General features: G+C 43.5%; 1 protein-coding gene across 1 annotated transcript in view; it reads left to right on the plus strand.

Annotated features, from left to right (window-relative positions):
• MEI1 (meiotic double-stranded break formation protein 1) overlaps positions 1–13,090 on the plus strand; it is a 38,138-nt gene that overhangs the window by 8,601 nt on the left and 16,447 nt on the right. The window contains exons 9-20 of the mRNA XM_057389211.1: positions 556–672; positions 1,183–1,282; positions 3,768–3,902; positions 4,448–4,562; positions 6,091–6,209; positions 7,270–7,411; positions 8,803–8,914; positions 9,567–9,627; positions 10,855–10,952; positions 11,625–11,799; positions 11,910–12,057; positions 12,619–12,891. Of these exons, the coding sequence (XP_057245194.1) occupies positions 556–672; positions 1,183–1,282; positions 3,768–3,902; positions 4,448–4,562; positions 6,091–6,209; positions 7,270–7,411; positions 8,803–8,914; positions 9,567–9,627; positions 10,855–10,952; positions 11,625–11,799; positions 11,910–12,057; positions 12,619–12,891 (1,595 nt within the window). The remainder of the gene's footprint in view (positions 1–555; positions 673–1,182; positions 1,283–3,767; positions 3,903–4,447; positions 4,563–6,090; positions 6,210–7,269; positions 7,412–8,802; positions 8,915–9,566; positions 9,628–10,854; positions 10,953–11,624; positions 11,800–11,909; positions 12,058–12,618; positions 12,892–13,090) is intronic.

Here is a 13,090-nt window from a genome sequence, read left to right on the forward strand (position 1 = left end):
CAAGGTCCTTCTTGCAGGACTTTAGATAACAAGCCTAAGCCAACTGGGGTTCCATTTCATTCCACTAAATATTTTAAGTTTGCGCAGATTTTGGTCTAGGATTTAGCTTTACAGTGCAGCTATGGGAGATGGTTTATTATTTCTCTGTAATCYCAAAAGACACAAATACTTTCATTATACAAATTCTTTGGGAGGTGTAAAAGTCATGAGGAAAAAAAGATCACTGCATCTGTCATAAAGTTAACTTTATGGCTTTTCATTTGTGCCAAAGGCTAGATCCACAATTTAGCTTCTTCTACTGAGTTTGTGCTGGGAAGATGCCTGCCCATGGGTCTGTGCTGTCCAGTAATCTTATTTTGAAGACTACCATACCCCTGAGCATCTACTCCATTCTCCATTCCTGCCATTTTGTAGTACAGCCGTTATTCCTGTGGCTGTTGCGGTGCTTCCTCATTTCCTCCTTTTTCCTCTGCTCTGTTCTAGGAGCAGCTGTGCCATGCTCTGAATAGCCTACCTCTTACCAGGGTGAYCTTATTTGTGTGTGTGTGCTTGCAGAGTTCCTCTTTGAGTGTCTCTTGTGCAAAAGTGAAATCCTCATCTGGTCAGTGTACTGTTGCCTGCTCCTCCTGGCTGAAGAGCGCCTTTTCTTCTCTAAGTGTCACACCGTCTATGGTGAGTCATCAACCCTTCTGACAGAGTGACTGCGGTAATACTCGTGCTTCTAGCTGAATTCTGGCTCTTTATACACAATTGGAATTTCCAGTCAGGATGGATAAAGGACTGAAAATAAGTACCTATCAGACATGTGTGAGACCAGTGTAGCTTGAATTTACAATGTCATTGTCCTAATGAGTGTCTGATGAGCATTAATTCATTATAATAACCAATTATCATGAGTGACTCTCCCTGATTTTCTATTAGGCATTTCTGTGAACATGCCAAGAGTAGATTTAGGAAGAATAGTTAAATTCCTTCTGTTCTTTGGGACTTCCATCCATCAGTGGAGGTTGAGACATATTATCAGGGACCTGAGTGAACACTCAGCAGTTTTGGACAGACGTTTTTGTCAGTGGATCAGAAGAATAATTGTTCAAATCTTTCTTCCTTTTAAAAATTAATTTTGTTTCCATCCTGGAATCTGGAATATTAAAGCTTCTCTGTGGCTTCTCTTGACATGTGCAGGCATTGAATCTCTGGTGAGGAGTCTCCAAGGCGTCCAACTACTGAACAATGTGGAGTTGCACAAACAAGGGCTCCTTCTCTTCACTGAAATACTGAAACGGTAAGGAAGTACCCTGTCAGGCAGAGTTTTGTACTCCAAAATGGAGGCTGTGGGGCTTTTGCTATTTCAGGTTTTCTTCCAAGACCAAATATCTACACCCTTCTAGAGCTTTTGTGTTTGAAAGTGATGCTGAACAATTGCATCTTCTTTATTCTTGCAAACAAGGGCCTGGTTGTTTCTGAACCTCCTAGCTTGTCCTGTCTGTGCCTGCATCCACCACTATATCTGCCTCTTCCTGCTTCCTTGCCTGTCTGAGAGGTGAAGTCTTTTCTCAGCTGTAGACAGAGCAGGAGAGAAGGCTGTGAAGGTCCAGGCATATGTGAGTAGGCCAGCTCTTGCTAAGTGTGCCTCTATGAAAAACAAAGCATGCAAATTCCATGGCCTCTGGTCTTCTGTCATCATCTGAGCTAAATTCAAACTGCAAAAACAAATTCTAAGCTGAAATATTAATGTCTTCTGTCACTTTTTTCCTCTTGTTTTCTACTAAGAAATAATATACACTGGCTTGTTTTTCTTCTGTGCTTCCTGTTCTTGCCTCTGTGATCTTGTTCCTATACTGTCATGCTAGTGACAGAGTCTTGTTTTTGCCACTTAGTTCCCTCAAGAGAGCCCTTGAGCAGAATTTTGGATATGTCATAGTCAATTTTGTAGCAAGTGGCAGGGTAAAAAAGGAGAAGAAAAAGCAACAGTGCTAGAACAGTGTGGTGATGCCAGTGTGGGATCTGTCAAAAAGAGAAACCAGGATGTGGGAAACACTAATTACAGCATTTATGCTTGTAAAACAAAGGGAACACTCTGTGCAGTTACTCTCATTTTCTCACACATCCATTCTGTTTCTCTGAACTTTGCCTTAGAAATCATGTTTTATTTAAAATTATCTCATAGTGGGGAAAGGGATCTCATGCTGGAACCTCTTGTCTTGGTTTTGGCTTSCAGCTGGATTCTTTTGTGTAAGTGAGCCACACGTTCTGGCGAGGTCCATGCAGGACATCTCTCCCCTTGGCAGCGTGTCAGGAATGGTGGGTAGCTCTCCCTGGAGTACCCCTTGTCTCTCCCAGCATAATCAAAGTGGCAGACACAGTTTGGGGCTAAAAGATGAAAGGTTGCAGGAAGTTGCAAGACTGCTGCCCTTCACACTTTCCCCCCAGGCCTGAAGATACAGGGTACCATACTGAAAGTGGGTTTGTGCATCTTGAATGAGTCAGCCATACTCCTCCATCCTTTCCCCCCTGCATGAGTCAGTGAGAACTTTTTTCTTCCTGATGTGTTTTACTTCAGAAGTTTGGTGATTAAAGAAAGGAAATACAGAGGATTAATAGAATTACCTAGTGTAAGTAGAAATARCTTGGAAGTTCAGTGCCTCCATTGTGGCTTGGCTCCTGATGCCCAAATTCCACAAATCCATGCCCACCTCACAGCTTTTTCCTCACAGCAGAATGTGAGGTGGCTGTGAAGCCAAGTTCCATCCCACTGAGTGACTAAAAAGAGTGGTTCTTCCTCTGTTCCCTTTTTGCCATGTATCTGGGCTACTAGTGTAATTTCTACTGAAGTTCACTTTTCTTTCCCATTTGTAGGCATGAGAACATGTGCTCCTGTCTTACTTTAGTCAGGCACGACTGTGAAAATTGAATACCAGGGAATACTTCTGGCTCCCAAATCTGGCTCCTGTCATGCTGTGCTGCTTTTCTTGCTTCACTTTGGAGGGACSCTCTGGCAGGCTGCTAGTGTCTCTTGGCTGCATGTAGCTGCCTGTCTTTCCCCCACCCTCCCAACTGTACCTGACTTGCCAGGAACCAAATGAGCACAATCTGCCCTTTACACAGCTCTATCTGATAATGGGATTAATGGCCTGCCCTGTCATCTCTTCATGCTCTCATGCTGAATGCTCAAAGGTGTTGGGCCACAGATGACCAAAATGTTCACTATCAAGTATTGTCAAAACAGTTGGATTGTATTTTCCTGATTACTTTTCAAGTTCATGAAGGTTCCTGTCCTTATGGCATCTTCTGGCATTAGGAGTGTGGTAGGACTGCGAGAGAAACTATTCTCATGGCATCATCTTTATTATAGGATGGTGATGTTTGCTTGTATACTGAAAAATATAAGTTGCTAGATGAACTCACAAATGCCAGCGCAGATGGCCTGTTTGTAAGTCCTAGGCCCAGAGATCACTACATTTTTCAAAGGTTGTTTTTCTTGTGCTTTTCATGTCAGTGTTCACTGGAGTAGTCACACAGTTATCCAGGCTGTGGGTGTTTTATCATGATAGGGCTTTAGACTGGCTGAAGTTCCCTCTTTGTAGCAAACCCTCTACCTGCTCAAGTCTGAGACTACTTCCTTCTTCCTTGAGAGCAAGGCTCTCAATACTGAAAAACATGGCTGCAGTCACGTGGCTCAGCTGTCCATTTGGTGAAATGAGAAAAAAGCACTACAGTTACCTAACCATGACAACATTCTTTTTGCTTACCTTGTTTCCTCTTTGCAGGCAACCAGTGGAAATCAAATTATTCACAAATCGAAGTGTATGTATAGAAGCCATTGATGTTTTGATGGAGACAGTGAACTGCCCAGTGCTGGAGGTGGCAGTGGAGGCTGTGAAAGCTGTGGCAGCACTCCTGAGGTAGGCAGGAATGGATTTGCAGGCTTTTCTTCAGATATATCTGTTGATACCATATTGGGCTCTGCAGCTCCCCTGTGGCTGTGTGGGTGAACGTGCTCTGCAGTGGGACTTGTGGCTGAGGCAGGCGTGGGTACAKCAGAGCCAGCTTCCCACCCACCTCAGGAAAGCTGCCAGAGCAATGAAGCTGTGACAGGCAGCAAGTCGCTTCAGCAAGGACCTAGTGTTCCAGGCAGGCTTGTACAGCAGCTGCTGTGGCTTTGTCACTCTGTGCCCCTTCCAGATTGATAAGAGTAATGAGCATAATACTCTGGACAGTCATGTGCTTCCTGTCTGTAGCAGGAGCAGACAGAGCAGTGAGGGAGTGTTTGGGCCCATGTGTGGGTGAAGGCACTACTCAGATATTATGACCTTACTTACTATGCTCTCCTGGAGAGAAGTGGCAGTGGCGTATTGCCATCAGAAGAGTGGTTATTTCTGATGCTGCCTTCCTAGTGGAATGTCCCCAGCAAGGACTGTGCATCTTGTCTTTCTCTTCTCTTATTAAGGAAGGACCATCTGAGCTCCCCTCCAGTCCCATATGAAGAGCTGCAGAAGCTTCTGGAGGCAATGCTGAAGCGATGTGCTGATCTTTCCCCACCACAGAGTAGTAAGAGGCATGCAGTAAGTCAAAAATTGTTGCTTGTTGATAGGACTAAGCAGGACAGGGATGATCTTCCTAGGACATTATGAGGWTGTTTAATATATGTTCCACAAATACTTTCCTTACTTCCATTCCCCATGGCTGTTTGGTTCTCTTCTATTTCTTTTGATTCTCTTGGCTTGAGACGTACCAGACTTTGAAGTAGATGAAGATTAGTATTAGATGAAGATAGAATATTAGTGAATGTTATCTTTGTAAGTCAATGGAATTCTGTGGGGCATCACATGAGCATACTGCCCTCTTCATGTGTTCAGTACTCCAATGTCATTTGAACTTCCCTTTCTTCAGGCCCCCACCTTGTAGGCTGCATTGGTCAATCTATTTTTTAAGCAATGAACATTTCTTGTTCTGCATTCAGATCAAGCGTGTCATCATGTATGCATTGTAATCCCTCAGCAAGAGAGCTGTTAGCCTATATATCTTTTCCTGTTCCTGGAATCTGTAGTTAGTGTGTTGTGCTGCTGGGACCTCTGCACTTCTAGGGCTGAGCCTTCTTGCTATGGGCTTAGAGCCATGTAGGTTTAGATCGCATGACAAGACAGTGACAAGATAGTGACACGAGCACCTCATTGGATAGCAGAGCTCCAAATTCTTGATCAACTGTCTTTAGATCCAAGTTCTTTGGTACCAGATATTTGACTTCTCTGCCTGAAGAAGGGAGAAGTGCTTTCTGTCCCTTAGGCAGATGTTGGCCAGTCTTCTTGTACACACACAGAGCTAAGGGTCCCTTTCAGAATTAGGAGCTTCACAGGAAGGAAATCAGATAACAAGAATATCCAGGCTGTCTTTAATGGGAGAAAAGGGGAAAGGATTATACTTCTGCCAAGKTATCTCAGCATGAAAGGGAGGAGGAGTTCTGAACTGCCAGACTCCAGTGTGTAGCTGTGCCCTCCTCTGGTACTATAGAGAAGACCACCACAACAGGTTAAGGCTTGRAGGCACATTTTGAGTTCCAAGTTGTTCCCAATTTGGACAAATKATTAACTCTGACTCTTCAGGCTTCAGGCTGAGCTCAGTGGGATGCTGTGTGGGAACAAGAACTAGTACATGCATAGTTGCTTAAAACTCTGAGCCAAAGCAGAAGAACTTCTATGAGTTCAGTACTAAGCAAGAAGAACTTTTAGGTGTTGTCTGAAGAGTATTTGGAAGAAAGAAAATTTTAAAAAGTACAGTTTTCTCAGAAGGGTTTAAAGCTTCATTAGCTGAAATGCTTGAAATGCTTGAAATTCAGATCAAATCACGATAAGACAGACTGTAAAGACAGGGCAGTGCAGAATTAGTCGCTCTGTAACTTTGTCCTCTCTGGGAAGAGTGCATAAGCTCTTTAACTCTGCCCTCCCCAGGGAAAGCACAATAGTAAAAAAAATTTTGTGTGATAGAATTGAGTGAAGCAAAATCTGTTGTTCTTCCTGCTGCTGGTGTCAGAGATGAAAGCTATTTTTTTCTGAAGGTGAATGAAGGATTTTAAAGACTTCTCTCCTTTAACAGGGTGATCTCCTTTTCTCAGTGTCTCAGAGTCATACAGCAAACAGAAATCTTGGCAGAGTTCCTCAGAAACAGGGTCAGTTGTTGCTCAATACCCTGGAAAGTTTCAGAAATGCTTGCAGGTGAGGACAAGTCAGGAAGGTGTGTGGGTGGATGGTGTGTGTCCATGTCTGTCTATTCTTCTGTCCTTGTGACTATGTTCCTCCACCCAGCCCTAGCACAGAAATATCACAGGTGAGTTCAATGCATGGCACTTGTCAACRAAACAGCAGAGTGAGGGGTATGTATTAATAGTGAAAATTTTGTGACATCTGGGTGTGTCTCCCATGAAATTTGCCTGGGACCTATCAGTTCATTTAATTTCTTTGGCCTTTGAGGGACTGCTTGAAAATTCACAAAAAAAAGAAAAATTCACCAAAACTGCTTATGATGTAAGTATTTTTGGAAGGTATGYGTGAAACCAGACTCCTAAGCTCTGGGATATGTGGTTTCACTGCCAGAGGGCATTAACCACTTAACAAATGTGTATCTGTTCCAGCTGCTGCCTTGGATTTGTTCATGTCTGTGACCTGTTATTGAAAAGGGGTCCGCAGGCACCAGCTTCACCTATTTTGCTGAATTAGAGCTATTTGGCACCCTTAGATGCACAGCAGACAGTGGTAGATGAGTTTGTGTATGAATCAGGATCAGTTGTTAGGGTGGTCTGGCCAAATTAGTTTTTGCCTTGCATCACTTGGCTTGGCTGAGATAATTCAGTCAGAATAGACACACTTTTCTACACTGACCCAGAGTCTTGGAATGGTGTTAGAGTGCACTCAGGTTCTGTCATGGATTTTATATCAGCTAAATGGTCCCTTTTCACAAGGTTTGCTGTATTGTGTACCAGGCACTCTTTTATGGGTGAAAACCAGTCTTGCCACACCAGAGCTTCCCAGAGCAGATGCTTTCTTCATAGAAACTAAGTCTTCCTTTCCCAATGTGTACTGTTGTGCAACCTTGATGATTTTTAATAGCTTCACTCAAGAGTAACCAGTGTGATTGCTAGATTCCTGTGTTTCCAACCCATCGAGTATTTGTGGGTTTTTTATGATGAAAATTGTGATTAAAATGTAGTATCTCCTGGCTTTCTTTACAGAATGAGGAGATTTCCTCTTTCCTCTATTATCTACTGTATGTTTGTAGGTTAGCAGTGGAATTCCAGGGTGACTTAATGGCCCAGGAGAACGCTTTCACTGCTCCCAGCTCTGAKAGCAAAGACACGCTAAGCAACTTCTCTGAGTTCCTGTTGAGAATTTGTGACAGTCTCTGCATCCCTGTGGTCATGGTAGGTTTTTTTTTTTTGAACTTGGTCTGTTTATTGGGTACCTGGAAAGGTGCTTTCAAGCATGAAGAGTGGGTTGCATAAATTTTTTTGGGAAGAGGGCATTCCRAGTAAACCAAGAATAGCTGTGGCATTTGTCACTTTTCCACAGCCAGGTGTGGAATTATAGCTCATGCAAAAGGTAGTGTATGGTCTCAGAAGATATAAAAATTCATAAAGCTTCCATGTAGATGTCAGTGTCTTTCTCCAGACTGTGCAATCCYCATAGCCTACCCTACCATGCTGTGTGATCCATGGCAGCTCTGGATGTTGCAGAAAATGAAGAGTGCCTGAGCAGTTGTTTCCCCTTCTGCCATTTTTTCAAAACTTGCCTGTGTCCCAGAGAGCAGCCATGTTTTGCTGCAATTTCATTTTTATCCTTCTTCCCTGAAGGTACTGATGAGGCTGCCCAGTCTGCACAGCAAGGGCAGCATTAAGTACTGTGCCTCAGTAAGGCCAGTCACATGATTTCAAAAGTAGCTGTGGGGAGTGATGAGTGCTTTAGTGCTCCATGCAGGCCTGTCCCTAAGACACCTCAAGCAGAATTGTCAAAACAACATGACTTTGGTTGTGGTTCCTAATGTTTACTAAAGTTTGCTTGTGCTTTGTTACAGTTAAAGGTGTATGGATTCTTGCAGTTGTTAGGAGCTTGGAGATGTTTTGGTTGGTGTTTTCTTAACCAATCTCTTGGTAGGCAGCTGCAGTGGCACTGCTGTTCTCCTCCCTGACAGGAGGGTGCAGTGCATGTTCAATTCAGCAAAACTGGAGTCAGTGTGCTCTTTCTTGCTCATTGAACTTGGGTAAAAATTAATGGACTATAAGAAAATTGTCCAGTGACCTTCAACAAGAGTGAGTTGAGTCATTCTGTTCTAAACAGTTCAGGGGTGGACTCTGTAGAGAGCTCAAATGCCTGTGTTTGCTGCTGCTCAATGAAACATTGAAGCACAGGTGTTTAATGTTGTTGAAGTCAGCTGCACTTAAACATATGTCTTACGTTGTATAGGAGAATTAGCCATCTGACCTGTAAGAGCAGTAACTTTCAGGGCAATGTGGGCAGTAATGTCAGTCACTGTGCCTTAAGGCCTGACTGGTTGCCTGCTGGAATCCAGAAGTTTCTTGTCTGGTGTGATGTCTTGCAGAGTTACCAGACTAGCTCATAATGCTGGCAGGGGGGAGCTTTAGTTATTTTTTAAGTGCTCTGTGAGCCTGCTCTGCTGCCAGGCATTTTGGTAAATGAAACTGCTACACCATTTGTTTGGATTTAGGAATCTAACTTCCTGGGGAGGCAGGAGCACGGAAGAAAGCCTTCAGTGTTTATTGCATCTTATGCACCTGATCTGTTTGTCTTTCCACAGAGCTATCTAGAAAGGGCTGTCAGCCTGTCAGTGACAGAGGTTTTCATCTCCACACTTAATACCCTCTTTACAGTGGTGCCAAACATGCGGAATAAGTTCTCCAAGAAGCTGGGTATGAGTGTGTGAGGGTATTGTGGGATCATGTTCTCTGTGCTCTCAACTACTTGGCACTTGCTACTACTGCATGTTACTGAGGCAATGAGACTAACAGGACTTTATGTTGAGGATTATGTTACATGTTTATGTGAGTAAKAATAGAGTGCATAGTCATGTTCAGCAGGAAGAAAAAGTTATTTCGTCTAGCAATGATGATGGGACAGGTTTTATTTTGGATRAGTATGTTGTGTCAGCTTTATCCTTCCCTCTGGAATAATTCAGAATTGGCTGTTCCTGTAGACAGGGATTATGCTGGAATTGTTAGTGGGATTTTACTATGTGGAGATCCTGTTTAGTCTGTGTATGCCCTATTCTTCACACATCAGAGAGGTGATGTGGACAATTCCTCTGTTCTAAACATGTGAAGCTGACAAATCCTCACTTCTCCTGAAAAAACAAATGAATCACAGCTACTCCCCTCCAACCCAAACCTGGAGTAGTTTGCTTTCTGAGGGACAGCCTAATATATATATTCTTACTGAGATGGCCTGCCCTCTTCACCAGGATTGTATGGAGATGTGTGGGGGTGGTTATGGGACCTGCCTACTCTTTTTCTTATCATGCATGTTCTGTGCTCCTTTGACATTTCTGTCTTGCTTTCTGTCTAGCATCCTCCTCCTTCATCCGGCTGACACTGGAGCTGAAGGCAAGATTTTGCTCTGTACAAAGGTATTGTGATGTGTGCATTGTRAGTGAGTCAAAAATTTCCAGATGGGAAAGTAGATCATGCCTTATCTAATACACCTGATTGGGCAAGACGAGAGGCTGAAAGACTCAAGAATGGTTGTGTCTTACTGAAAGAAGTAAATGGTTACTGACAATGCAAGAGCTGGATTTGGGAGAAGGGAGAAGCAGTTGGGTAGGGGGGCGGATGAATTTACACAGCATTGTGAGATTTCTGTACTCTGTCGTGAGTTGCACAGATAGAGATAAAACAGCCTGACTTTGGGTAGTCAGATCAGTGGGTGTGTTGAAGAGAAGTATCAGTAGCATCAGCTCCATCTGAGCTGTGGCCTCCTAGGCATACCACTGTTGTTCCTCATGGTGTGATAATGTATTAGAAATGGGAGGGAGGAGGATGACTTCAGTAGCATCCATTGCAAAGGATCTCCTGTAGTAGAGGCTATAGTTTGTAGGTTGAGAAGTATTTGCAGAGAGTCTCTGGGGTTTCAGAGATGTTTTACCTTCTCTTTCCTGTGACTGTATCTCATTAAAAAAAAAAAAAAAAAAAGAGTCAAAACACAGAGCACTCCTAGTCCAGTTCACTAGTGTGGAAATTAGAGTGGGGGCATTGTGCCTGTGAATGGTGTGTGGTAGGAGTGATGTCAGCCTCTGAATAGAGCAGTGTGCTGTGCCAAGGATGGTGTGTTACAGATGTTTGGTTATGTCCTGGTCTGCAAGGAAATGGTTGGAGAGAGAGAAATACCTGGAAATATAGCTGTTTTCACCCTTTCAGTTAATATTTTGGCATTCTTCAGTGTTCATCCCTGGCAATGCCAATGYTAAGAATTCTAAGTGTTGTTTGCCAGTGGAATCATGTATTGTGAACTATCTGTAAACACCTCCCAATCTCTGCAGTGTCAAGGGCCCTGTCCTTATAGGACTCCCTGTGTATACAAGATATGGTGATGGTGTGAGTACCCCACTGGCCCAAGGTATGAACACATTGACTGTTGTCATTGCACACACCCACCACATCTGTGAGCTGAGAGGCCATTGGGAGCTCATCATTTTCCTGGAAGCCTAGGTTGGCTCCTAGAGTCTTCTTGTGATGAGGCAGGTGCTTGGATGTGATCGTTCAGTAAAATGAGGTTCTATCAGACAGTGTGTGATACTAGAAATAGGAAGAGGATGTTTTCAGCCTTCTTCACTGTCTCTTTCTGCTCTTCTTCACAGTAATCCAGTCCTGAATCAGACCTGTTCTAACTTCCTCTGCAGCTTATGCCTGAACCTTCACTCGGCCACAGAGAGGACAAGAACTTCTTCTCAGGAGGGCAAGTTTGGGGAAAGAGAAAGATGGTTTCATTTACTTTGAGGCACTCTCTGTTTAGGCAATAGGTGCAAAAAAATTAGAAAAGGACAAAGCAGAAGGGAAGGAAGAACATACATAGYTCAAATTAGAGATTTTTTTCTCCAGTTGTTTTTGGACTGGTCCAGCAAGGAGGTAACACTCAGAGAGTGCCTTTTGAAGAGTTTGAAACCCTACCTGAAAGAATGCCTTTCATCTGCCTATGGTTTTGTTTACATGGGGACATTTATTAGCACAATTCTGCATGCCTTATTGAAACAGAAGTACTTGCCATGTAGTCACCCTYATCTGCAGATTAAGGTAATTTTTCCCTCTGTCATAATCTATAAAGCTTTCCTGTCTATACTGTAACTTTCAATAGTAGGTAAGTCCCAAACAAATGAGATAAAAGTTTCCACATCACAAGAGCCACTTTTCCCGTTGGCAGGAGTTGGTCACCATACAGGCAGCATCAGCAAAGGGCTGGGAATCTCAAACAGAAGTGTCTGTTCATCCTTAAAGCCAGCTCTGCTAAACCAGGTCTCACACCCCTATTGATGCCAAATCATAGAGGTGTGCTTGGTGTATGTGGACTGTGGAGTTTTACCACAGACATTCCTTGTCATTGTCTGCCTGCTTATATTAGTTCTGTTTCTAGAGCAAGAGATGTCTGAGCTCCTGCAGAAGGGTCTGCCTCAGTTGAACTACACCGTTGCTGAAAGCCTTCTCCTCCTGTCTGAAACCCCTGAGCTTTTCTCTTTGGATCAGTCTCTTTGCAGCCACCAGCATTGTTTCTTACTGCTGTTATACTTTGCCTACACCTTTGGGGACAGGTGAGCCAAGAGTGTACAAAGCAAGTGGGCTTGTGGCCATTACATACTGTATATTGGTGGGTAAAGCATCTCTATTGTTACAGTTTCTACTCCAATCTCCTTGATTGCAGGTTTGTTCCAGATGCAGAACTATTTCTAGCCGTGAGAAATTTCCTCCTATCGGCACAGGACCATGGAGACTGTCCCCCTCCACACATACTCAGAGCTGCACTTTACCTCCTTGCTGTCTGTCAGGACAAAGGCAAAGCCCTGGACTTGGTAAAAGATTTCATTCCTACCTCTTCAAGCCTTTTTGTTGAAACTAGGGTTTCTCCCCACTCACATCAACCTTCTTGTAGAAAGTATTTTGGCATAGATGGTGAGCAGTGAATGAGTGAAGACTGTGCAGTGCATCTACACTCTGGAAAGTTAACTGAAAACCCACAGGGAATACAGATTTGACAGAATAAACTTGTGTATGTGTGGGAAGTGTAAATGCGTTGGTTAGGCTGTGAATTCACATRCAGAATGTAATAATTTTCATAGCTTTGGTCTCCCAAACACATCTCCAGCCACTGCAGAGGCTTTCTAGTGTTCCCATATGGCTCTTTGCTACTGCCCAGCTTTGAGCTCTGTATAAAGCYTACAAGTTTCTTAGCCTTTGTGATGCAAATGGGCTTCACAGAATGATGTTTAAATGATGTATTGGATTGTCTGTTTAAAAGGGAGTGTGACTGTTTCTCACAGTAAATTCTCATCACTTCAGGTGTTTTATATTCAGTCTGAGTGATTATTTTGTTCTCTGTTCCCCTTCCCCTTTCCCTCTCACATACTTAACAGAGGTCGTTGTCTACCATAAGAAGGATCCTGGATAATCTTCCAGATCTGAGCTTGGTCTATGTCCATTGTCCGCTGCTGCTGAAATTCTTCCTGTGCTACCCTGAACTTATGGGGAGATTTGGTCACCAAGTCCTCCAACTCTGGTTTTCCTGGGAAGACTGCAATCAGACTGAGGCTGAAGAAGCTGATTTTGGCATGTCTGATCAGCTGAACAGTGCTAACCCATTGCTTCCCATTCTGAAGAGTAATTCCAGCATTTTGCTTATTTTACTGGTATGTGGCTCTCACAAGGGCAGATTATCCTAGCCCTTATTTTGGGGGGCTTTTTGGTTCTTAAAGCTTTCAGTGATGTTATGAAGCCAAGGATTTCAATAGAAGGGGCCATGTGTGTATACACAGACTTCCAGCTGCCAGGGAAGCCTTATGTGGAAAATGGGACTGTGTATGTGTGTTATCTTTTTCTCTGTCATCC

The sequence above is a fragment of the Malurus melanocephalus genome, unplaced genomic scaffold, assembly GCF_030028575.1.
Source record: "Malurus melanocephalus ecotype Western Australia unplaced genomic scaffold, MMel_1.1 scaffold_17, whole genome shotgun sequence".
Classification (NCBI taxonomy): Eukaryota; Metazoa; Chordata; class Aves; order Passeriformes; family Maluridae; genus Malurus; species Malurus melanocephalus.